At 48.3% G+C, this 26,018-nt stretch overlaps 1 protein-coding gene across 1 annotated transcript; it reads right to left on the bottom strand.

The window, feature by feature from the left end:
- Positions 1–754: 754 nt before the first annotated feature.
- Positions 755–24,978, bottom strand: SLC10A1 (solute carrier family 10 member 1). The gene is made up of 5 exons (XM_008138900.3): positions 24,556–24,978; positions 16,206–16,416; positions 5,848–6,026; positions 3,540–3,736; positions 755–1,328 (listed from the first exon to the last, which is right to left on the bottom strand). Exons 1-5 carry the CDS (start codon positions 24,909–24,911, stop codon positions 1,225–1,227), a joined length of 1,047 nt encoding a protein of 348 aa, XP_008137122.1. The 5' UTR covers positions 24,912–24,978; the 3' UTR covers positions 755–1,224.
- Positions 24,979–26,018: the final 1,040 nt, after the last annotated feature.

The raw sequence follows: 26,018 nt of genomic DNA, 5'->3' as shown, positions 1-26,018 counted from the left end.
CTTTAAGAATATCAATTTGTGTATTTTCTTCAAATTGAGAAACCACTCATTTTGGCAGCATCTTAACTCTGAATTTTGAGGGACCTTAATGTGAAAACCACTAATGAACTGATGGGCTATAGAATTATTAGATTAGTGAAACAATTTATTGATTTTTATATTGTTGCCTGGCTTTTTCTTGTTAAAGTCCCCCCCTCTCCTCCACTGGGATTACAGTTTTCCCCTCCACTGGGATTATATTCTTTCATTATGGCTGAGTTTTTGAGTTTGTCTTGTCTAGTTGCTTTTGCATACTTGGTGTCTTACTTGTGTTCTCAGGAGCTTTAATCCCAGTAGTGACGGAAGGAACAGGATCTGGGTTATTAGAAAGGATTTTTGAAGTCTACTAATCCTGCAGCTTTTTGAGCATTATTTTTTAGTAATAAAACTTGGAATGGCCCCAGCCAGTGTGGTTCAGTGGTTGAGCATTGACCTATGAACCAGGAGGTCATGTTTCAATTCCCAGTTAGGGTACAAGCCTGGGTTGCGGGCTTGATCCCCAGTAGGGGGCATGCAAGAGGCAGCTGATCGATGATTCTTATCATTGATGTTTCTATCTCCCCCTCTCTGAAATCAATAAAAATATTAAAAACAAAATCCCCTTGGAACTGGATTTGGGTATTTGATTTTGAGGAAAAATTTTTTGACTAGTTTACAAATCAAGTGTTTTTTAAAAATATCCCCACCCAAGGATCTGTTTATTGATACTTTTAAAGAGATTGGGGTGGGGGGAAGAGATACATTGATTGGCTGCCTCCCAGAGGCACCCCAACCGGCAACCTTTTGGTGTACAGCATTCTGCTCCAACCATCTGAGCCACCTGGCCAGAGTGAGAAAAGTGCCTTTTATATATGCCTAGCAGGCACTGTTCTAGGGTTGCAGAGGTAAAAGGCAGTTTGGGTTCCCTTCAAAGGATTGTCATTGAGCAAGTCTGTTTTTTTAAACAAGTATCAAATTCTAAGCTGGAGATAGGTGAGGCTTTTAAAATTAGACACCTCCCTACCCCTCGCCACCCCCATCTGTCCTCCAGGCAAGACTAGATGATGCTGATAGTTTCTGCTGGAAATGTTGGAGAAAGACTCAGTCACTGCTGGTGTGTTCCTTTCATCTTTCTGCTTTCTCTGTAGTTTACCACATTTCCTTCTGAATTATCTTCTGACCTGAACCCAGGTCACTGGGGGAAGGCTAGGCTGTGTAAGGGGAGCTCTCCTCTTTATGGGTGCCATTTCCCAGAGCCGCTGGAAAGGTTTCTTCAGTTGTGGCAGCTGTGTAGGTCATTTTTGTCTTATCTGTCAAGTTGAAAAGGGTTATGGGTGGGGGAGGAGAATGAGAGAATAGTAAATATAAAGCTTGTTCAATCTGGAAGACAAAAGACCAGTTTACCCCTAGGGTGGGCTGTTTTTTCCAATCTCTTGACCATCTCTCCTCCCATGTCTTAATTCTGAAAGGATTTGCTTTACCTCAACATCCCTAACGGTAATATTAGTCACAAAAGGTCTAATTAGCAGAATACTGACTCTGGGGACTCCATGTCCAACTTCATTGTACATGCAGTTCAATAGGGGAGTTGAATTTAAGCGAAGTTGTTGACTGCATTTGGGGAGCAAGCAGGGGTCAGGGAGAAAAGAACTTCAGGGAAGTCTTCCAAGGTGTGTTCCCATGCCCCTCCCTTCCCCCATTTTGTTGGGTCTACTTTTCCAGGCTGCATGGCTGTGGTGAGCTGTGAAGATGGGGTCTACATTTCCGGTTCTCACATCTCTGTAGAAGGGTACAGATACCAAAACCATAACAACTTGGCAGATTCTTCATCCTGAGTACTGCTGCTTGGGTCCTTATGGTCCATTAGGTCCAAAAGTAAGGTGCTTTCACATAGTTTTGTCCTAGGGTCTTCTGAAGTGCATTGTGAGTGAAGTTCATTTTAGGTCTTGAGAGCCAAATACCCATAATTAGAGAATGGCCCTATGAGGGCACTCCAGGCCTTTCTGGGACTAAGACTGGGAACCTGATGGGTTGTAGAAACTTTTCCCCTCTCTTGCATTTTTTTTGGTAAGAGGGTGGAGAGATTTCAATGGGCAACAGATTTCTGAGTTGCTCTTGGATATGCATTAGACTAGATTTCTACAGTTCTTCTCTACACTGAGTAGCCAGATTATTATGATCTCTGAATGCATAATAATCTGGCCACTCAGTGTGTGTGTGTGTGTGTGTGTGTGTGTGTGTGTGTATGGGTGTGTGTGTGTGTGTGTGTGTGTGTGTGTGTGTATATATATATATATGTATATATGTATATATTAGAGGCCCGGTGCATGAATTCGTGCATGGGTGGGGTCCGGCCAGCCTAGCCAGGGGGAGGGGACATGGGTGGTTGGCCGGCCTGCCTGCTGGTCGAACTGGTTGAAGCGACAATTTGCATATTAGCCTTTTATTATATAGGATATACACTGAGTGGCCAGATTATTATGCGTTCAGAGATTATAATAATCTGGCCACTCAGTGTAGTTTTGAACTAAAACTTATATAATGGTTCTGAAGTATAATCCTCTATTTCTTTTTGACTGCTTGATAACCATAATTGCATTTTAGTTCATTGTAAATCTGAGTTTGCCTGCTATAAGATAATTTTACCAGGGAAGTTGCATCTTTCTTTTAGGGTGTAAACCAGTCCCCTGGGCCTAGAAAAGGTTTTGAAGGGGCTCTCAATTAAATTCGTGGAAATGAGAGTTGAGGGTTTGAGTGATTATGAATATACTGATATTTAGAATATAAAATACTGAAATGTTATCAAGTAAGGTTGTTTCCTGGTTTGGAAAAAAAAAAAAGATGTAGGGTTAAAGTCCACTTTGAGGAAGGGACTCTGAGCTTTCTTGAGTTTTGATTATGTTTGGAAGAGAATGAAATGATCTGAGCCTCTTGGAAAATAGGTGCTAATGGGCCAGGAAGAGATTAATCCAGTAGTAATCAGATTAAGATATAAAGCAAATCAGACCAGATTGTGAAAGCGATTGTTCAGTAAGCTTACTTAAGTTTTCCTTACTGTGTAACCAGAATTGGGATCCTCTGTTTTGGATTCAGGGTCATTAGGCTGCATTGCTTGAATGATTTCCCTCCTGTAGGGGTGCCATGGTGCTGGGACTCTGACCTGGTTCTAAGACATGAGAACCTACAGTACAAATTTCCTGAACTCTTGTGAATAGGGCCTGTAACAGAACTGACGTCTCACAGCTATCTGTTGGCCAAAATGGTTCTGTCCTATGTTCTCATCCTGAGCCCTACACATGATTTCCTCAGTTAAAGCAGCCAAATTACCTAGTCCCATGAGGCAAACTCCACCCAAAACTGCAGTGAGTGAAGTAGCCTTGGCTCTTTGAGGCCCTTGGTACTTCTAGTTGCTACCTGGTTTCTAGTGACTTGATAGTTACAGCCCCATCTAACAGGTCCTTGCCGGAAACTTGTTTTTCTCCAATATGTGAGACCTCCAAGGAGAATAATTCAGTACTCACCCTTGGAAGGCTTGATTTTCTCATAGCACCGAAAGATGACAATGAGGAGAAGCCCTTCTCCAAGCTGGCAAATCATGTAGAGGAGAGGAAAGAAGAAAAGTGGTCCGATGACTTCAGGGGGAAAGGTCACATTGAGGATGGTGGAGCAGAGTTGAATATTTTGGCATCCAGTCTCCATGCTGACAGTGCGCCTGCATCTGTGTAGGTTATAAAACAACCACCCCATATGCCCTCACGGAAGAGGCATGAGTGGACAGCCTCACTTCCCTATCTTCTCCCTCCCAGATACTTGAACAGTCTGAGACAGGAAGTGTGCCAGGGAGTGGAGTGCACATGGTTTCAGGAAAAGGGAAGTTGACACACGTTAAAACCACCAATCCAGCCTTGTGGAAGTGGGTTCATGAGATCATTTTTTTTTGTCTTGGAAATGGATGATTTGTCCACTTTTGTAGGGTCACTAAATTAAAATTTGGAGAAATGTCCAGCTGGTGAGGGAAGAAAGGAAGGTGTGAGCCAGTTCCAATCATTGGCTTGTTATATTGGACTTACATACAGGACAATTACAATTTTCAACATATAGTAGAGGATTGAAATGCCTGAAGATCTTGTCCTGTTCCCAAGTTTCTGGCTTTGCTACCTTTAACTCTAAAACGTGATGATGAAAAAAACCTGATTGAGCCACATTTATCTATCATTGGAATACAGTCTCTTGGTTTTGCTTCCCATTTTATGAATTAAAGAAAGGGATGTTTACATTTAATAAATGTACATTTAATTCGTTGAATTGTAATGAGTGTATTAAAATAATTGTTATTTACTAAAACCCCTGAGAGCTGTCTCAGCATATGAGGAAGACTGCTCTGGCGGTACTTGATGCTGGGGCCGTTATGATCCATACCACTGTCGTGAAAGTTGACGTCAAGTGGTCATTGGCAGTCTTTTGATTCTACTATATCACCATGTGTTATATCCTGTACTATTTGTCCTTTATTAGCATGTTTTTTAAAATGGATGATTATTTAAAAAAATTATTTAAAATTTTTTATTTTTAGTTACAGTTGATATTATTTTGTATTAGTTTTAGGTGTACAGTATAGTGGTTAGACAATCATATAATTTACAAAGTGATCCCCTGATAATTCTAGTACCCACCTGGCCCCATATATAGTTACTGCAATATTATTGACTATATTTGTTATGCTATACTTTACATCCCTGTGACTATTTTGTAACTACCAATTTGTACTTCTTCTTTAAAAAAATTTTTTTATTTTTTATTTTTTACAGAGAGGAAGGGAGAGGGATAGAGAGTTAGAAACATCGATGAGAGAGAAACATCGATCAGCTGCCTCCTGCAAACCCCCTGCTGGGGATGTGCTCGCAGACCAAGGTACATGCCCTTGACAGGAATCGAACCTGGGACCCTTCAGTCCACAGGCCGACGCTCTCTCCACTGAGCCAAACCAGTTAGGGCTTCTTCTTTTTTTTTTTTTTTTTTAATATATTTTATTGATTTTTTACAGAGAGGAAGAGAGAGGGATAGAGAGTTAGAACCAATTTGTACTTCTTAATCCTTTTACCTTTTTTACCCAGCTCCCAACCCCACCTCCTACCGGGAACCCCCAACTTTTTCTCTGTATGAATAATTATTTTAAAATCATATTTTTAAAACACAAGTTTTTTGAGGGGGGCGGGAGTGCTTGGGTGCTACTGATGTAAACTGCATAAGCATTTGTCTACTATGCTTGAAAAGAGCAAAAGTTCTGGACATGTACTGCTTTGTATAGAGAGGGTGCCTGATGTTCCCATTCCAGGCTTTCAAAGTTACCTATTCCCTTAAAGTATCAGCTGTTTGTGAATTGGATTAGACTCTAGCTGAGGTCCCTGCTACGTCAGCTCTGAGTGCCATTTAGCAGAGCTGTCACTTGATGGTGTTCTTGTCAAAGGAAAAAAGGAGGAAATGTGGAAGAGGAAGAATATGATCAACATTTGTCATAATGACACAGAGATCCCACAGTGCCATTAGCTACCAGGGAGTTGGGCAGGAGATGGAATCTAGCCTCTGGAGGGAGCCATGAGTTGCTGCTCTTTGGATGATTAGAGAGATGCCTTTGGTCTCTGGATTAATGTTTCTAACCCATTCAATACCTTCCCAATATTTCAGTCCAAAGTCCCTTGTTCAGTTGATGCATTTGAACATATTGCTGGCGAAATGCCTTCCCCGGATCTCAGATCTCCTCATCCTTTTCCTGAGAGACCAGGACGAGAATGAGGCCCACAGAACAGTGAGACCTAAAGTAATACCTACTGTCCATTGAGGCGGAAGACGGCAGAGAGAATGTAGCCCAGCAGGAAGCCGATGAAGGGCATCAGCGAGGAGGTGGCCCACAGGTGGGGTGTCATGATAAACATGATGCTCTTGCCCACGTTGATGACAGAGAGCACTGTGATGGCCACACTGAGCAAAAGCATGATGACCATTCCTCCCTGCAAATGAGGACGAGAAAAGGCCATTAGAGGGGGGTGGGGGTGAGGATAGGGAGAAGCAGAGAGGTGTGGTGAAGCCCAGGTGGGCATTGGAGGGGAAAGACATTTTAATTTTTAAAAATTGATATTTGAAGTAGAAGGGAATACAAAGACCTTTATTTTCCATGTTTTTGGGATTCTTTTCAGTAGCTAGGAAGCTTCTTGGAGGACAGAGACCTGATTAACATTTATTACTGAAGACTAAGCCAAGTGCAGCATCTGCTTGACATCTGTGGATAGCAGATTTTCAGTAAGTGGCTCTGAAGGAATGAGACGGTTCAGTCCTCCTGCAAAGTGGTTCTTGTAAATTAAAAATTCTTTTGCAAAGTTGTTAACTGCTTGTGTACACAATCCAACAATACTGTCATTGCTCCAAATAGTTGGGAATTTAATCTGTTATTCTTAGAACCTGTCCTACTTGTCTTAAATACCTCCATTATGGGTAGGGACCTCATACATTCTAGGATGAATTTGACTCTTGGAAGTTGCCAAGAATCTTTTGAAGTGAAGCTGGTAAACAAGTTGGATGATCAAGACAGGTAATGTGGGTTTAGATCCCAAATGTAAAGGGATGTGCCTTTCTTGAGTGACCTGCAAATTGGTTACAAAGAAAGTTCCCAAAAGAGAGTTTCAGAAATATCTTGGGTAATAATGGCATCATAGAAACAATGCAGGTGTCCACCTTATCCCAGGCAAGTGCTGTGAAAGCAACATTTATTGCCCTTAATAATTACTATTAAATATGTTAATATTTAATATGAAAGCAATGTTGAGTTTTATTAAACATTTTTATAGTTGCATCTTAATACAATTTTCAATAGATTTATAATGAAACTAGAGGCCTGTTGCACGAAGATTCGTGCAATAAGCCTTCCTTCCCCTGGCTGCTGGCACTGGTTTTCCTCCAGCACCCGGGACCTGGGCCTCAGTGGAGCCAAGCCTTCAGCCTTCAGCGGAGCCAAGTTTTCATCCTTTAGGCTTGGCTCTGGCCACAGCGGAGCCTTCAGTCTTCAGTCTTTTTTGTTGGGCTAATTTGCATATATGCTCCTGATTGGTTGGTGGGCGTCACGGAGGTATGACCAATTTGCATATTTTTCTTTTATTAGTTTAGATTACAATGTTACAATTTTTCAGCAGGTGACATAGGATGCAAACTTTATTTTTTTAAATTTCTTTATTGATTAAGGTGTCACATATTTGTCCTCATCCCCCCATTCCCATCCCACCCCTCTCCCCACGCATGCCCCAATCCCCTGTTGAACTTAACCGTTGGATAGGCTTATATGCATGCATACAGGTCCTTTGGTTGAACTCTCCCCCTCCCCCCACCCTCCTCCTACCCTCTCCTATCCTCCCTCTGAGGCCCGATAGTCCGATCGATGCCTCCTTGATTCTGGTTCTGTTCTTGTTCCTCAGTCTATGTTGTTCATCATTTCCTCTAGATGAATGAGATCAAATGTCACTAGATATATACTAATAAGAACTGAATGTGAGACGAGCAATAATATTTATGCTGACAGGCAAATGAATCAATCTGTAGCGAGCTTCCCCCTGGACCAACAGTTCTTTTGAGACCCAATTTCAATGTCCAGTAGTTCCTTATGTGTACATGTCAGCACTGACCCCTCAGCTCTGGATGGTGGACAAATGGTGGTAATGGAGGTCCGACTCCCTCTGGTTTGGTCTCGGCCGAACCCAGGGGCACGGCGTCACCTGGACTAAGGGGCACGTGGCCTCACCCATATCCAAGGGGCACGTGGTCTCACCCGGGCCTGGGACCCAGCCTCACCCGGATGGATCCAGGGGCGCACGGCCTCACCCGGACCCAGGATCTGGCTTCACCCGTACCCAGGGACGCTTGGCCTCTCCCAGACCCAGGGGCACGTGGCCTCACCCGGGCTTAGTTGCACAAGGCCTCACCTGGATCCAGGGACACATGGTCTCACCCAGACCCAGGAACGTTTGGCCTCTCCCAGACCCAGGGCCACTTGGGCTCACCCGGGCCTAGGTGCACGAGGCCTCATCTGGATCCAGGGACGCATGGTCTCACCCGGACCCAGGGACGCTTGGCCTCTCCCAGACCCAGGGCCACTTGGGCTCACCCGGTCCTAGGTGCACGAGGCCTCACCCGGATCCTGGGACACATGGTCTCACCCGGACCCAGGGATGCTTGGCCTCTCCCAGACCCAGGGCCACTTGGGCTCACCCGGGCCTAGGTGCACGAGGCCTCACCCGGATCCAGGGACATATGGTCTCACCCGGACCCAGGGACGCTTGGCCTCTCCCAGACCCAGGGCCACTTGGGCTCACCCGGGCCTAGGTGCACGAGGCCTCACCCGGATCCAGGGACACATGGTCTCACCCGGACCCAGGGACGCTTGGCCTCTCCCAGACCCAGGGCCACTTGGGCTCACCCGGGCCTAGGTGCACGAGGCCTCACCCGGATCCAGGGACACATGGTCTCACCCGGACCCAGGGACGCTTGGCCTCTCCCAGACCCAGGGCCACTTGGGCTCACCCGGGCCTAGGTGCACGAGGCCTCACCCGGATCCAGGGACACATGGTCTCACCCGGACCCAGGGACGCTTGGCCTCTCCCAGACCCAGGGCCACTTGGGCTCACCCGGGCCTAGGTGCACGAGGCCTCACCCGGATCCAGGGACACATGGTCTCACCCGGACCCAGGGACGCTTGGCCTCTCCCCGACCCAGGGCCACTTGGGCTCACCCGGGCCTAGGTGCACGAGGCCTCACCCGGATCCAGGGACACATGGTCTCACCCGGACCCAGGGAAGCTTGGCCTCTCCCAGACCCAGGGCCACTTGGGCTCACCCGGGCCTAGGTGCACGAGGCCTCACCCGGATCCAGGGACACATGGTCTCACCCGGACCCAGGGACGCTTGGCCTCTCCCAGACCCAGGGCCACTTGGGCTCACCCGGGCCTAGGTGCACGAGGCCTCACCCGGATCCTGGGACACATGGTCTCACCCGGACCCAGGGATGCTTGGCCTCTCCCAGACCCAGGGCCACTTGGGCTCACCCGGGCCTAGGTGCACGAGGCCTCACCCGGATCCAGGGACACATGGTCTCACCCGGACCCAGGGACGCTTGGCCTCTCCCCGACCCAGGGCCACTTGGGCTCACCCGGGCCTAGGTGCACGAGGCCTCACCCGGATCCTGGGACACATGGTCTCACCCGGACCCAGGGATGCTTGGCCTCTCCCAGACCCAGGGCCACTTGGGCTCACCCGGGCCTAGGTGCACGAGGCCTCACCCGGATCCAGGGACACATGGTCTCACCCGGACCCAGGGACGCTTGGCCTCTCCCCGACCCAGGGCCACTTGGGCTCACCCGGGCCTAGGTGCACGAGGCCTCACCCAGATCCTGGGACACATGGTCTCGCCCGGACCCAGGGACGCTTGGCCTCTCCCAGACCCAGGGCCACTTGGGCTCACCCGGGCCTAGGTGCACGAGGCCTCATCCGGATCCAGGGACGCATGGTCTCACCCGGACCCAGGGACGCTTGGCCTCTCCCTGACCCAGGGCCACTTGGGCTCACCCGGACCTAGATGCACGAGGCCTCATCCGGATCCAGGGACACATGGTCTCACCCGGACCCAGGGACGCTTGGCCTCTCCCAGACCCAGGGCCACTTGGGCTCACCCGGGCCTAGGTGCACAAGGCCTCACCCGGATCCAGGGACACATGGTCTCACCCGGACCCAGGGACGCTTGGCCTCTCCCAGACCCAGGGCCACTTGGGCTCACCCGGGCCTAGGTGCACAAGGCCTCATCCGGATCCAGGGACGCATGGTCTCGCCCGGACCCAGGGACGCTTGGCCTCTCCCAGACCCAGGGGCACGTGGCCTCACCCGGGCCTAGGTGCCCAAGGCCTCACCCGGATCCAGGGACACATGGTCTCACCCGGACCCAGGGACGCTTGGCCTCTCCCAGACCCAGGGCCACTTGGGCTCACCCGGGCCTAGGTGCACGCGGCCTCACCCGGATCCAGGGACACATGGTCTCGCCTGGACCCAGGGGTGTGTGGGCTCTCCCTGACCCAGGGGCGCTTGGCCTCGCCCGGGCACGGGATAGGATGCAAACTTTAAAAGTGCATTTTCTTGTCCTAATCAGTTTGGTTCAGTGGATAGAGCATCGGCCTGTGGCATCAACGGTCCCAGGTTCGATTCCTGTCAAGGGCATGTACCTTGGTTGCAGGCACATCCCCAGTAGGGGGTGTGTAGGAGGCAGCTGATTGATGTTTCTCTCTTATCGATGTTTCTAACTCTCTCTCCCTCTCCCTTCCTCTCTGTAAAAAATCAATAAAATATAATAAAAAATAAATAAAAGTGCATTTTCTTGTTTGCATTTTGGAGAAAGATACACTCCAAACTGATAATATATATGCACAGATTTAATGCTCTTTGTCTTGCTCATTGTTTGAGTAAAGATATATTCTAGTAAATATATACACATAGCAAATGTAATGATTATATGTGTTGGTTCAGTTTTCAGTTCATTCACATGTGTAGCACTTGCTACCCCTAGTACCATTTTAAAAAATCGTCGTAAATTATAACACAGAAATTGCCATTTTAACCATTTTTTAGTGTACAATTCAATGGCACTAATTAGATCCACAAGGTTGTCTTGGTAGCATTTTAAAATTTATTTTTCTCAAATTTCAGCTGCAGCTTTGCATTTCTATGTTTTTAAATCCTTATTCCAACTGATGTGGTCATATAAAATATCACCTGTACCAACCTAGTTCCTATCCCAGGATAGGAAGGAATTTCACAGATTTCATCAATAACCACATGCTTCAAATTTTATTACATGACTTCACTGATGAGCTGCTCAGTTTGCTCTTGCAGTTTGAGTTATTTCTCCTTTTGGATTCCTGTCTGTTGTTGTCTTCTACTGAATGACCAAATAATTTTTGATCGCATCAAAAGAGTGTAGTGGATAATGGAAGGGGCAGGGCATTGGGCTACAGGAATTGCCCCATGAATCCGGCAGCCCTTTTTCTCTGTGGGCATTGACTCTCATGCTCTCACTCTCGCTCCGTCTCCCACTCTTGGGGCTGTAGAGTGGTTATGAGCACAGACATTGCTGTGATCCTGGTGTGGAAACTGCCTCAGCTGGTTTCACGATGTGTAAACTTCAATGAGTCACTCAACCTCTCTGACCTGCCGCATCAAAACCACTCATTAAAGTGTAGCTTCTATTATTACTCACTAGCCTGGTGCACGAAATTCATACACAGGTAGGGTCCCTAGGCCTGGCCAGTAATCAGGGCTGATTTGGGCCTGCCTTTGTTCCGTACTGCCCCCTGGTGGTCAGCGCACATCATAGTGAGTGATCGAACTCCCAGTCTCTCGGATGAACTGAGGGGACACTTTGCATATTAGCCTTTTATATATAGAGATAGGTAAAGGAGAAGAAATTAACATCCCAAAGTTTCCTGTCACACTCAGTCCTGTCATCTGTGGAAATCACATGTCCACAACCACCTGCTTCACCACAGGTCACTGTGGTTTTTGTATTACCTGACTGCACTGCCCTCTCATGGGTGATTGAGACTGTGATGAGTGTCCATTCATGGGCAGCCAATGCCATCAGCTTGACCCAGGAGATGACCTGGCCCAAACTATTCCCACAGAGGTGGCCCACACATGCTGGTGAATGACCCAACTAGTCGCATCCTCTCCTTTTGGGAGATTTCAGAATTACAGGGACGCAGGAGCAGTTGCAAGTATTAAAGACACAGAGGCTTGGGAGCAGCAGAAGACACAAGTTGGCAGAGCTATGTGACAAAAGGGGTCGGGTTAGTTCATCAGTAGCAGCAGGTATGACAAAAGCATAGGTAGAGTGGCCGAGTCAATGTAATGGCTGGACCCCTTTTAAAAGAGTGGTGGAAGGCTTATGGTAAAACTGGTTCCTGGTCATGTTGTGCAACCTTCTAACCACACAGCCTTGAATAACCCCTTGCATGGGTAAGGCAAAGTGCTACTTGAATTGCCTTTCTAAATAGGGTGACCCTGACCTTGTATATTGGCATATCTATGACCTCCTACTAGGAAATGCGACTGGTTGAACAGAGTTTGAGCCGATACCTTCTGCCAGAGCCAGTTTTTAGGAGTTAACTTTCATTTGGAAATCTCTAGGAGGGTTGTGTGCAAAGCGGCTGGGATGATTGTTGGCTCATTTTTCAGCGCGTAACTCATAGTTTATGGAACAGGGAGATGAAGGAGCCTTAAAAGCAAGGAAATGTCAGCCTTTGCCTTGTGGCTGCACACTTGTCTGCATCTTCACAGGAGTGAGTGCTGTTTGGGAGTATTTGATAAATGGAGCCGCTCACCTCTGGTGGTTTAACCCTGGGGGTTTAGCTACAGTAAATTGGATCTAATGCACACCTGTGCTTTGTAAATCACCTTTTATGCGGTTGTTACTGGTCCTTGTCCTTTCGTTCCAGGTGAATCATAGCCCTTTCAATGTTCTCTGGGGTTAGTTTGACTCCGTTTTTAGTGTGGGATTGAGCAGTGGTTGTGCAGCACAACAGAAGCAGGAGACTGATAATCTAGGCTCTGCCAAGTAACGCCCCTGGGCCTCAGTTATTCTACACATAAAATGGGAATGAAGTAGGAGCCAGGTTAGAAGGTTATTGTGAAGGACTTTACAGCTTTCAGATCTGAGATTCTTTTGCACCCTCAGAACACTTTTGATTAAAGTCATTCAGAGGTAAAAACGAGGCATATGTTCTTATATCAGTTGCACTTAGGGTTCTAGTTAATTGGGTTTTTCATCTATAAAATGGGGAAGGGTAGAGTCAAATTATATCAGGGGTCACTTCACATTTTTGTATTCTGTGATTTTTTTTCCCCTTTATTTCCACACCCCCACAAGCCATGGTGGATAAATGAAAAGATGGACACAAACATGTTTCTGGAATTTTTTTCTCTCCTACTAATGTGTGGGAGAGACAGAACATGCCCTTTTTTCCTTTATTTATGATCAGCTGTGGGCTCTGGGGGCACTGTGACAGGTGCTGGGACTCAGTGTTAAGACACAGCCTTAGGATCTTTCTCCTTGAGGAGCTCAAGGTGAGGGGAATCAACGCACAGGTACTTATAACACAGTATGGTGAATGCTGCAAGGGCCCAGTGTTGGGTGCTATGGGAGTAAATAGGACCAGCATCCTACCCAGGCTTGTGAGCTGAGGAGAACTTCTGGGAGAGATGCCATTTGTGTTGAGACGTGAAGGGTGAGTGGGTGTGAGTCCAGGAAGGTGATGAGTGAGGGGGACTTGGAGAGGGGAGTGTCCAGGTGGCGGGAAGGACATGGGCAAAGAAAAGAGCTGAGACTGGGGAGGTCAGTTGAGACCAAATCAAGAAAGGCCAGAGGAGCCACAGGAAGGAGTTTAAACTTTATCGTGGGGGAGAGCAAGGAACCCAATGAGGGCCTTTAAGCAGTGGTGACATGATGACATTTGAACTTTCCACTCTCAGGGTAAATCGGGGTCGGGGAGCCAGGTTAAAGGTTATTTCAGTTGTCTAGTGAGAGGGGATAGAAGCCAGAATGAAGACAGTGGGCTAGGATGGGAGGAATGGATGGATTCGAGTAAAAGCAGGTAGAACTGAGAATCACTGATTAGTGTGAGTGGGGAGAGTGGGGTCGGTGGGGAGGGACGCTGAGAATAACTTTCCAGTTTCTGGCTCAGGCAGTTGGGCATGTTGAATGGAATGCTGTTCATTGGGGTAATCACAGGGGGCGGAGGGGAGGAGCCGGCTTGGGGCGGAGATGCTTTTAATTTAAGACATACTGAGTTTTCAAAGCATATTCATGTAGAAAGGTTTGGCAGTTCATTGTATCAATGCTGATTGTGAAGAACTAACGCAGAGATGTTCTGGAAATGAGAGCGAGATGGGGGAGCAGTGGAGGTGGGCGACATGATCAATAAAAGGAGGTCTCTGAGAAGCAAGGGTGGAGAGAATGGAAGTGCCAAGAGCGGAGTAAGGTGATCAACATAGATGAGGAATTGCGTCCATGCCTTCTTTTAAAAAATATATTTTTATTGATTTCAGAGAGAAAGGGAGGAGAGAGAGATAAAAACATCAACGATGAGAGAGAATCATTGATAGGCTGCCTTCTGCACGCCCCCTACTGGGGATTGAGCCTGCAACCCAAGCATGTGCCCTTGACCGGAATCAAACCTGGGGCCCTTCAGTCCGAGGGCTGATGCTCTATCCACTGAGCCAAACCGGCTAGGGCGCATCCATGTCTTTCAACAGGCAAGAAGGGAGCTGTGGCACAGTATCAGGACTGGGTCAGGACAGGGCAAAACTACTCTTGACAATGATAGTGTGAGAATCAAATAACCCTGAAAACCTGAATTGCAGCCTTTAATAAATATATATATTGATTTCAGAAAGGGAGGGAGGGGGGGAGAGAGAGAGAGAGAGAGAGAGAGAAACATCAATGATGAGAGAGAATCATTGATCAGCTGAGAGAGAGAGAGAGAGAAACATCAATAATGAGAGAGAATCATTGATCAGCTGAGAGAGAGAGAGAGAGAGAGAGAGAGAGAGAGAGAGAGAGAGAGACATCAATAATGAGAGAGAATCATTGATCAGCTGCCTCCTGCACATCCCTTACTTGGGGATTGAGCCCACAACCCAGGCATGTGTCCTTGACTGGGATCAAATCTGGGACCTTTCAGTCCACAGGCTGATGCTCTATCCACTGAACCCAACCGACTAGGGCTTAATTACAGGTCTTTTACCTCAGGGTTCAAGCAGCTGCTAAGCCTTGGCTTCCAGGTAGCATGCTGTGTAGACTGGCCCGAGGGCACAGAAACAGGGGCAGGACAGAAACAGGTCCTCAGAATGTTGGAGGCAGAGTCCTCCCCAAGGACAAGTGATGAGCAGTGAGCCTGAGTGGAGACTGACAGAGACTGAGCTCTGAGGTCATGGAAGTTGGGAGAGGGACCCTGGTAGCCCTCCAAGAGTCTGATTCTTCCAAGGCCAGGGCAGTGGCATGATGCCCTGTCTGTGACCACAGTGCTACCCCAAACCCTCTGGGGTCTTACTCACTCCAGTCTCCTCCCATCTTGCTCCTGAAATGGCTGGGAGTGTGCACACACCTCTTCTCTGGCTTCTACCCCTCTGTCTTCTTGACCAGTCAGCCAAGTGTGCCCTTGGTCCCCTCTGAACTCCTGTGTTTGGGCTTGTCTCAGGCTTACCCAAGTCCCATCCTTTCTTCATGATCTGGCTCAAGACTGTCCCCTCCAGGAGGCCTTCCGTGACTACCCAGCCCTCACTAACCTCACCTCCTTGCACTCTGCCAATGCTTGATTGTGCACTGTGTTGGGTCTTGTTTCTCATGTGCTATTTTACTTTCTGCAATAAACTCTTTGAAAACAGTGAATCCTCGGACAGTGTAGGAGAAAAATTAGCATTAGTAGGTGCATAATAAAAATTTAATTTTATTATTAAAATTCTATATAATAAAAGGCCAGCGACCATAACAGCATAATGACCAGAACGACTGATCGACCAGTTGCTATGAGGTGCATTGACCACCTCTCAGTCCCTCCCCGCAGCCTGCGGGCTCCGATCGCTGGGTGGCGAACAGGGAACCATGGGGAACTGGGGTGGGTGGCGGTGGTGGGGCTGGGGACTGGTGAGTGGGCGGAACAGCTGACCTCTTGGTCCCTCCCCCTGGCCCGCAGGCTCTGATAGATCGCCAGATGGTGAATTGGGAACCAGGGTGGGTGTCGGCGGCAGCGGGGAGGGACTGGGGACTGATGAACAGGTAGAATATGGCCCTGATCGCAAGCTAGGCCTAGGGAGCCTACCCGCACACGATTTCATGCGCTGGGCCTCTAGTAATGAGTATAAAATACCTTATGGTGTGTGTGTTTTTCTTTTTCCTCCTAACTTTTTGAAAGTATTCTCAGGGGACATGATAATCCCATGGAGTAGGTGTCCAAATAGTAGGTCTTTTAAAAAACACCCCAAAACCCACAAAAAAAAAAAACAAGGAACAAATCCAACACAGAAAAAGCCCAAATGACTTGCCTCAAGCCATACACTGAGAGGATAGCAGCGTTCTTACTCCCTGCCCTGCCCCCAGGTTCTTACCTTGGTGACATAGCGTACGTATTGTGGCCTTTTGGCATTGAGGAAGATGCCTATGGTGCAAGGAACGAGAGTCAGGATCAGTGATAACACAATGCCTCCATAGGGCACCTTGTCCTTCAGGTCCCCATCATAGATCCCCCTGGAGTAAATATACAGGAGGAGGGGCATCATGCCCAGGGCAATGAAGGTGGAACAGGTGGTCATCACGATGCTGGGTGGGAGACAGGAAGAGTGCAGAGAGAAAGCCCATTAATATAGACTCTTTTGGTGAGTGCCGACGTACTCATGGGAAGACACACACTGCTTCCTTTCCTGTCCCCGCTAGCCTGAGGAGTAAGCATGCCATCTCCCTTTCGCTGAGGAGGAAGCTGGGGACCAGAGGAGTGGTGACTTGTCCAGGATCGAGCAGGTAGCAAAGGCTGAGGCAGGATTTGTACCCAGGTCTGTCCAGCTGCTTCACCCCCTGTGTGCTTCATTGTGGAAGGAGCGTTCTGATCTCCTTTGTAACAGAATGCCTTTTGCTCTGAGCACTTGCCCTATGCACAGCCCATTCAGAAGAAAGTTAACCTTGTGACTCCATCCCATTGAATGACAATATCCCATTGGATCACAGAATAGCACCCGTCCCACAGTCGTGTCTGTCTCAGAGCCCAGGGATGCCTGGACACAATGGCTGTGTCCAACTGGGATAACAAGGATTAACTACATCACGAACATTTTCTCCCTTGGAGATTCTGAACATGAGACACAGTGATAGAACCCTGGGTCTTGGAGAGATGATAGAGGGATGGATAGGCAGAAGCCAAAAACATGCAAAGAAAAAGTAAACAGAGGCCATGAATAGAGGGACTATAAGAAATAGCAGCAAAGCCGTAGGAACAGAATATATGGAGGACCTAATGTGGAGCGACAGAGAAGGCAGCAGCAGTTAGCTACCCATTGCTGAGTGAGTGACCGGATAGCCTGGCCATCAACCTGCTTTGCATCTTGACTGCAGTTCTAGTCCCCAACACTGATAATTCTCACGTTATTTGCTTTCTGTTTTATCCTTACCTGATTTACGATAACTTGAGTGTGAATCTCAGAGCCTGAATAATACATCCTCCCAGCTCTAATTTTATTCTAATTGTCCTCTTACCATTTCCATTTGGAATGTAATACATGTCAGTCCCAGGACCCTGTGTAGGCACAGGCCTTCCAGAAAGACCAGCTGAGAGAAGGAAGCTGGTAGGAAGCATTCTTGGATTTGGGGATTCTGACCTTATACTATGTGGCTTTGGCTTCCATTCTAGTGGGAAGGTTGGGGGCGGGTGGTGGGGGGAGAAGGCTTGTTAAGACCTCAGGAAAATCACAGTAAGGTGTATCCCTCCTCTCCACAGCCCCATCCTCATCTTCATTGTGTCCATACAGGTGAACTATGGCTTAAATGAACATCAAGTACAGCCTAGTCCAAAGGGACCAGAGGGCAGCCATCAAGAACAGCAGCAGTGGGAGGCCCCACCGGACAGGAAGCTGTCAGAGGTGAGCAGGGACCCTAAAGAATCCTGTGGACTGAATCATGGGAAAACCCTCCCTTAAGAACGCAAGCACAGGCGTGAGCTTGTAAGAAAGTAAGGGAGGCTTCCGGGGATCAGAAACAAAGAATGCCAAGTAAAGTGCCTTCATTTAAAGTTATCGATAGGCCCCGCAACTTTAAGCAAGGTGAGGTACATGCTAAGGCAATTTTACCAGGGACCGATACACACGAGTTAAGTTCCCACGGCATCTCATCAGTGTTTTAATGAAACAATGTTGACTGAAATGAAGCCAGGGTCGAGTGTTAGTTGTGATAATCTGGAGGTTTAGGTTTTAATGCCCAAGGGAGGGACCAGAATGGGTATCTTAGGCTTCTGAAAAGAGGAGAGTTGAAACTGGAAAAACAAAACATCTAATTATCTCATGGGTCAAATATGAAATAATGGAAAAAAAGGTAATATTTGGGACAGAATAATAATACAATGCAATATTCAAAAACACGGGGGAGATGATCTTGGGTTAGGCAATGGTTTCTTAGATCTGATACCTAAAGCACAAACAACCAAAGAAAAAACATAAATGTGACTTCATCAAAATTAACACCTTGGTCCTGGCTGGTGTGGCTCAGTTGGTTAGAGCCGTGTACCGTACCCGGAAGGGTGGCGGGCTTGATGCTCGGTCAGGGACTAACTGGATTGCATGTTTGATCTCCAGTGGGGGCGGGGGGGCGCATGCAGGAGGCAGCCGATGGAGGTGAAGCTCTCACATTGATGTTCCTCCCTTCTCCCTTCCTCTGTCTCTAAAAAACGCCAACAAACTACTCTTTTTTTTTTTAAAGAATGGTTTAACATTAGATAATTTGTTATCGAATTAAAAAAATGGTATGATCATTTTATAGGCAGAAAAGTGTCACTCAACAAAATTCACTGTTCATGCATGATAAAAATTAGCACACTTGCAACAGAATGGAAATTCCTGAACCTGAAAAGGGTTATCTATCAAAAATCTACAGGAAACAGTAAACTTAATGGTGAAAAATTAGATGAATAGCAGTATCATCAACTTGGTTGTAAATTATACTATATATGGGTCTTTGCTAGCACAGCAAAACAAGAAATAGGAAAGGTCTAGAGATGGGAAAGGAAGAAACTAAATTTTCATCATATGCCAATGATAAGGACTGTCCACAGAGGAAATCCAAGTGAATTTCAATTATAATTAGTAAATAAGAGAATCCATGTAGTTCTGAATACATTATTAATACAAAAAATTCTATTGTCTTGGTCTAGTAGGAAAAAGAATCATCGTATGATTTTTAAAAAAGGTGCCATTTATAATCATAAAACTAGAAAATATTTAGAAATGAGTAAAAAAGATGCAAGATCTTTAGGGGATGAATTATACAACTTCATAGAAAGGTATAAAATAAGGCCTAAGTAAAAGAAAAGCTACACTATTTCTATGGATGAGAAGACTCAATATTATAAAGATGGCCTCTAAATTTATTTATAAATTTAATGCAAATTTAACCAAAATTCTAGCAACATTTTTTGTAGACTTGAGAGCTAATCCCAAAATTCAAGTGTAACAGTAAAGGGCCAAGAACAGTTGGTGTACCCATCAGCAGATGAGTGGATTAAAAAACGGTGGTACATCTACACAATGGAATACTACGCTGCGGTTAAAAAGAAGGAATTCTTACCATTTGCAACAGCATGGATGGAACTGGAGAGCATTATGCTAAGTGAAATAAGCCAGTCAGAGAAAGATAAATATCACATGATCTCACTCATTTATGGAATATAATGAACAACGTAAACTGATGAACAAAAACAGATCCAGAGACGGAGAAGCATCGATCAGACCATCAAACCTCAGAGGGAAGATAGGGGAGGGTGGGGGTAAGGGGGAGAGATCAACCAAAGGACTTGTATGCATGTGTATAAGCCTAACCAATGGACACAGAAAAGAGGGGGGTGAGGGCGTGAGTGGGAGGCTGGGGGGCAATGGGGGGATAAAGACACATCTGTAATTCCTTAATCAATAAAAAAATTAAAAAAATATATAAAAAAAAGAATAGCTGGTGTAATTTTCAAAAACAAGGAAGGGGGAACTTACCTTTCAGAAATCAAGATTTATTATAAAGTCATAATTAAGAAAATGTGATATTGTGCAAGGATAGTCACATAGACCAATAGAAGAGAAGAGAGATCCCAGACACAAGCCCGTGCATATTTGTGAGTTTCATCTGTGGGAGAGAAGGCATTACAAATTACTGGAGAAAAATTAACTCAGTGGTACTGGGAATTTTCTCTATAATATAGAAAAGAAAATTAGATCACAGCATGCATAATAAATTTTAGGTCCACTGAAGATCTCCATGTGAGAAGCAAAACTTTAAAACTGTTCAGAAAAAATTTAGGGGAATATCTTCATGACCTTGAGGGTAATAAAAGACTTCCTTAAGAAACCCAAAAAACATAAACTGTCAAGAAAAGATATTGGCAAATTGGATTGAATTAAAATAAGCAGTCTGCGTTATAAGACGTTATTATCAAAGTGTAAAGACAAGCTCCAAACTGTGAGTAGACTGCTGCAACATATAAAAACAATACAAACTACAAATTAATGAGGAAAAACACAATAGTACCATAAAAAAAATTGGCAAAGGATGTATTTCCTGAAGAGGACACCCAAACGGCCAATAAATATTTGAAAAGGTACTATGCCTCCTATGAAATTAAAAAAATGTAAAACCACTGTGACCCCTTTTAGTCTCACCAGATGGCAAAAATGGAAAAGTCTGATAATTCCAAATACGGAGGAAGACATGGAAAAAGCGCAACTGCTTTAGGGACAGCTTGTAGAAGATGCGTGAACCCCACGACCCGCCGCCTGCTTTTGTTATGTACCCTCTCACACGTGAGCGCTGAGGCACATGCACAAGGCCAGTCACAGCAGCAACACGTGAAGTCCACATGAATGTCTGACAGCAGGAGAACAGATAAATACAAGCAAACGACACGGCAGTTCCAATGCACAAAGGAGCTATTTAATTTCTATGCCTTTATCTCAGAAAAAAGCAGGTTGTCAAATGACATGGGCAGTATGATAGTGTTTGTATGACATTGAAAACAGGCAACACAACAGTGTATCTTGCTTATGGATCAGCACGTAAGGAGTAATAGTATAAATTACACCCCGATAGTGCTGAATTCTGGGAGATGCTCCCTGTGGGGTGGGGACAGGGAGAGGAGAGTGGGGCGGGGCACACGGTGCTAGCTATTGATCCCTCTTAGGAGAAAGGCCACACGCTGGTGGGCTTGTTTGGATGTCCTTGAGCAGAGGAGTCATGCTTACTTTGGCCTGGCGCGTCAGCAGCTCTGGAATTTGCTCTGGGACTTGGTGTGCCTTGTGCGTGCAGGGGTGTGGGAACAGGCTGTACACCTTCAGGTACCTCCTCCACATTGGTAAGTGCTGGACCCTGGTCAGGGACGCCCACCTCCTGATTTGCTGGAATCTGTGATTGTCATGCTCCCCAGTTAACCCTGAAGGACAGGAATGGGGGTGGGTGGGGGGGTGGGGGGAAGCTTGACTCGACCAGGCTCGCGTTCCGAGATTGGGACCTGTTCCATGGTGACTTGTGGGCCCGGTGGCCTCTCAGGGAGCCAGGGGTCAGAGGGAAAGAGCATGTTGGGCTTTTTATTTATCCCTTCTGCCTAAGTTCTCGGGGCACAGCACCGCCCTGCTTTCAGACGCTGTGTCAGAGCCCCTATCGACAGAGGCAGAAGCTGAGGGAACTGGGAGGGGACTTGCCAGACTCTCTGGTGAAGTGGAGACCTCTGGGAGCCAGGCTTCCATCTCATCCTGGTTAGGCTCCCTATGTCATGGTGGCTCTGCTCTCTGCTGTGAGTTGGGTCAGAGGGAGCAGAGGAACCTGAGGGGCGTCACAGGTGTTCAGAGGGGGCCAGTTCCCTCAGGGACCCTCTGTCCCTGACAAGCTGGGCTCGCTTCAACTTCGAGGATATTTTCTCTTGCCTGGGGCTACCTGCTTTTTTTGGGAGCTTGTCTAAGTGGCTGCCTGGTGGCCCGGCCTCCCCAAATGTGCCTGCCCACCTGCAATGTGATGGTGCCCCCCCCCCCAGAATCACTCCATCTGTGAGGCAGAGTCCCAGGAAGGAGACACCGCTTTCCCGCACATTCTGGGACGCCTCGGGCAAGTCTCTGAACTTCGGCTTCCTCCTGACGAGGTGCTTACAGAGAAGTTCACCCTGGCAGCCTTTGAGCGGCATCTGGCCTCGGACATGTATTGTTTGACTGCACAGTGTGTTTTTTTTGTCAATCCTCACCTGGGAATATTTTTCCATTGATTTTTAGAGAGAGTGGAAGGGAGGAGAGACAGAGAGAGAGAAGCATCCATTGGCTGCTTCCTGCACATGCCCTGACCAGGGCCGGGGATCGAGCCTGCAACTCAGGTATGTGCCCTTGACCAGAATTGAACCCTTGACCTTTCAGTCTGTTCATGGAGCCAAACCAGCTAGGGCAGTTGCACGGTGTTTTTAAAAATGTTTAATGAGTTGTAGAGATTTCGCATAAAAAGGGAGTTTCTACCCTCTCTGGAAAAGCAGGAAGCTGCGGTGGTGGTGGGTTCCCGCGCCCAGAGAGCACCCAGGGCGCCTGCACTGTTTCGGGGGACCTCCCGGCATTGTGTTCCTTTATGCCCGGGCCCGACCCTGAAGATGTCTGTGCAAAAGCACAGGCTTGGAGCCTCCCGGCTCAGTTTCCCCGTCTCGGCGCCTCCCCACAGGCTGCTGCAGGAGGATCGCAGGCAGACTGCTTGGCGCAGTGCAAGGCGGCTTCTGCTTGTTGGTCTCATTATCATAATTTCACTACATGCCGCACGTTGTCCTGGAGGAACTCACATGGGAACACGAAGTCTGGTAACGTGTGATGGCTGATGGTGAGCTCGCGCTCCGCCCGGGGGTCTGAGGCGTGGCTTAGCGTGCCCGGGAGCTGTGCCTATGGGAAGGGGCTCTCTGCTGGAAGGTGGCTGTCCAGGGAGAGCATCATCTCTTGGGGGGCCCGGGTAGAAGTGACTATCTCCAGGTCCCCAGACAAGGAGGCTGAGCAGGACAGCATTGAGGTCCCATCCCTGAGTCACTGGATGTGGGTGGGGGCTGAGGGCCTCAGACATGCAGCTGTATTGGAGAGACCTTGCCAGTGCCCTTGGGCTAAAGAGGCAGGGGCATCTGGCCACGGACACGGACACACTCCCCCATTGTCCTTTACACTGGCCCGCCCGCTCTGCTGTTCTACACATGCCTAAGTCCTCAGAGGGCCCCTCCCAACAGCCGACTTCCCGCATCCCTTCTCAGGCAGAATTAGGATGTAGTCTGGGTTTCTCAGGACACAGAGGCTGCAGTGAGCCTTGTCCAGGGGCCAGATTAAGACTGAGGGCTTGCCTGGCTGGTGTGGCTCAGTGGTTGAGCATCGACCTATGAACCAGGAGGTCAGGGTTCGATTCTTGGTCAGGGCATGTGCCTGGGTTGTGGGCTTGATCCCCAGTAGGGGGCATGCAGAAGGCAGCCGATCAATGATTCTCTCTCATCATTGATGCTTCCATCTCTCTCTCACTCTCCTTTCTCTCTGAAATCAATAAAAATTAAAAAAAAATTTTTTAATTAAAAAACCCCCAAAAACCGAAGGTTTGCTTTGCAGCAGGAAGGATTTGGATTAGATAGAGGGAAGACTTTCCTCAGAGTGTGGTGCTCCAACGTTGGATATGTTCCCCTGGGAGACTGGACAAGCCAAGCCTCTTCCTTGCCCCTCTTCCATAGTCTACTTTGGTGAGGGCCGAATCCTATGGGTGGAGACTGCAGAGCTGCTCAGATGGCGGGTCCTGGTAAACCCCAAGTATCATTCTTTTTTCATTTAAAAATATGCCCTGGCCTCACTTGGCTTCACCAGGAGGGACTTTCTTCCTTGGGTGCTCTCCTTAGTAAACGTCGGCCAAGGGCAGGGTGCTGACAGACACCCAACTGGACTGTCTGAATCCACTGCCCTCCCTGCTAGAAAAGCATCCCTACTGAGGACCCAACCAAAGGACACAGCGTGAGGCTGAGGCGTAGATAAAGGCAGGAGCTTCTGCAGGTGTTTCCTCAGTCAGCATAGGGGATGCTGCTGGTCCCACTCCCCGCTCTCCCCCAACCAGTGTGGCTGAGGTGAGGCCCAGCATCACCTGGCTGGTGCTGGGAAACTCTTGGGTCTACCTGGTTGTGTCTACACACGGAAATGTTCCTGTGTCTGATGGGAGGATGGGGCAAGTTAAGGGAAGACATCCCGTCTGCCTGGATAGTTGGGAGGAGCTTTGGAAATTCCTGCTTGCTCTGTAGGAATTGGAGGTGCCTATTTGGTTCCAAGCCAAATCTTGATCTCCATGGAGATGTCTGGAACCAATCTCCACCCCCTGTCAGATCTCTGGCCTCAAAGCAGACAACTTGACCTCCAGTGTAGGCAGGTAAAGTTCTCCAGAGGCCCCTTGGGTGTGAAACAATCCTTACGCCCCGCCTGAGATGCCTCTGGGAGTAAGGGGTCTCCAGGATGCCACTGGACTAGCGTGGCCCCTTTGGTGTGGTGCTAAACCAAGACACACCTCGCTCCTGCTCCCAGCCCAGCATAAGGTCTTGACAATAAGTGCCTGCCACCTCGAGCCCTCCCGTCCACCCAGCCCCCACGCCTCTCCTCTCCTGTCTTTAGCCCAGATTTCCCCCTCGACTGTGACACCTCCAATGTGGCCCGTGTCCCCAGGCTGCTCCCTCCTCATTCCCAGTCCTACCTGAGGTTCATGTCCCCCTTCATGGCCAGACTGAAGATGTTGGACAGGTTCCCGCCAGGGGAACAGCCGCAGATCAGGATGGCTATCGCCTCAATATTGTTCAACCGGAAGAGCTTGCCCAGGGCAAAGGCAGTGAGGGGCATGATGCCATACTGCGCCACCAGCGCGATGGCCAGCCCCTTAGGCTTCCAGAAGTGAGCCCTGATCTTGCTGAACTCCATGGTGCAGCCCAGCGACAGCATCATGATGAGCAGCATGAATACCAGGATGACGCTCAGCGCCAGGTCGGTGGGGCGCTTGCCGAAGTTGGGCGGCAGGGAGAAGTTGAGAGGGACAGACACATTGAGGGCCTCCATCCTCCTGCGGCGGCGGAAGGCCGGGGAGACCTGCACGCCCTGGCTCCCTCTGCTGCTCAGTCCTGGCTGGACACCTTCGGTCACCTCCCGGGGCCGAGTGTCAGCACAAATGGAGCTGTTGTGGGTCTGATATGTCCTACTCTGGTAGGCTGTCCAGGCCAGAATGCAAATAGAAGGATTATGCAACTGGCTGTGGCCTCAAAGGGGAGAGCCCGGAGCCTTATCTGCCGGCCTGCCCTCTCTCTCCTGAATTCCTCAACCTTTCTGGGTGCCACTGACGCTCCTTTACCACTTGGCTGCTTCTGGGGCCAGGGACTTATTTCTCTTCTTTGCCCCAGATATTCTGTTCCTGGGGCCCAGTCCAGGGCCTGCACCAGTCCAAGTCCAGCCCTTCTCACCCTCTGCTCAGTCTTGGATGCCTTAGGAGGGTGCCTTCCCCAGGCCCAGCGAGTCACCTCTGCTCCTAAACCCTTGGGGGTGAAATGAATCCAGCGGTGCCTTTCCTTCCTGGACATCGGTGGCACATCCCAAGGGGTTGTGGGACAGGCTAGGGGTGGGTGTGTCATTGGTCTCTAGGGAGCGATGTGTCCACGACTCTTTTCCCAGGAGATGAGGTGCCTGTGTCCTTCTCGCCTGTGCTGGGGAAACCCTTGTCCTATCCCCAAACCTGGGTGGTAGGGTCCCAGGGGAAGAACACGCTCACCTCCAGTGGGAAGAGCCTGCAGGGATGGCTGAGGGGCTCTCAGGAAGGGCAGCTCTGAAGGCACCTTGGCTGTGGAGGTTTGTGTCCAGACTCTCTGGCCAGCAGCCCCGGGAGCCCCATAGCTGGGAAACTTTCTGAGCAGGAAGCAGAAATGCACCGGCTTTTCCTTCCAATTTCTTGACAGCTCTACTTTTGTTCTGTGCCTGTGTGTCTCTGGCTGGGAGCCGGGCTCTGGGCAAACAGCAGCCCTGGGGAGAGAGAGAGAGAGAGAAAGAGAGAGAAAGGCGGAGACAGGAATGCTTGGGGCAGGCTCACAATGTGTGGCCCTCTGAGCCTCCCTCCTCTCGTCCCAGCCTTGGGTAGGACCTTCAGAGGGGACAAGAGGCCAGTCTTCAGAAACACAC

This window comes from Eptesicus fuscus, chromosome 5, assembly GCF_027574615.1.
Source record: "Eptesicus fuscus isolate TK198812 chromosome 5, DD_ASM_mEF_20220401, whole genome shotgun sequence".
Lineage (NCBI taxonomy): Eukaryota > Metazoa > Chordata > Mammalia > Chiroptera > Vespertilionidae > Eptesicus > Eptesicus fuscus.
The sequence above is the reverse complement of the archived record's forward strand: the minus strand, read 5'-3'. Positions and strand labels throughout refer to the sequence as shown.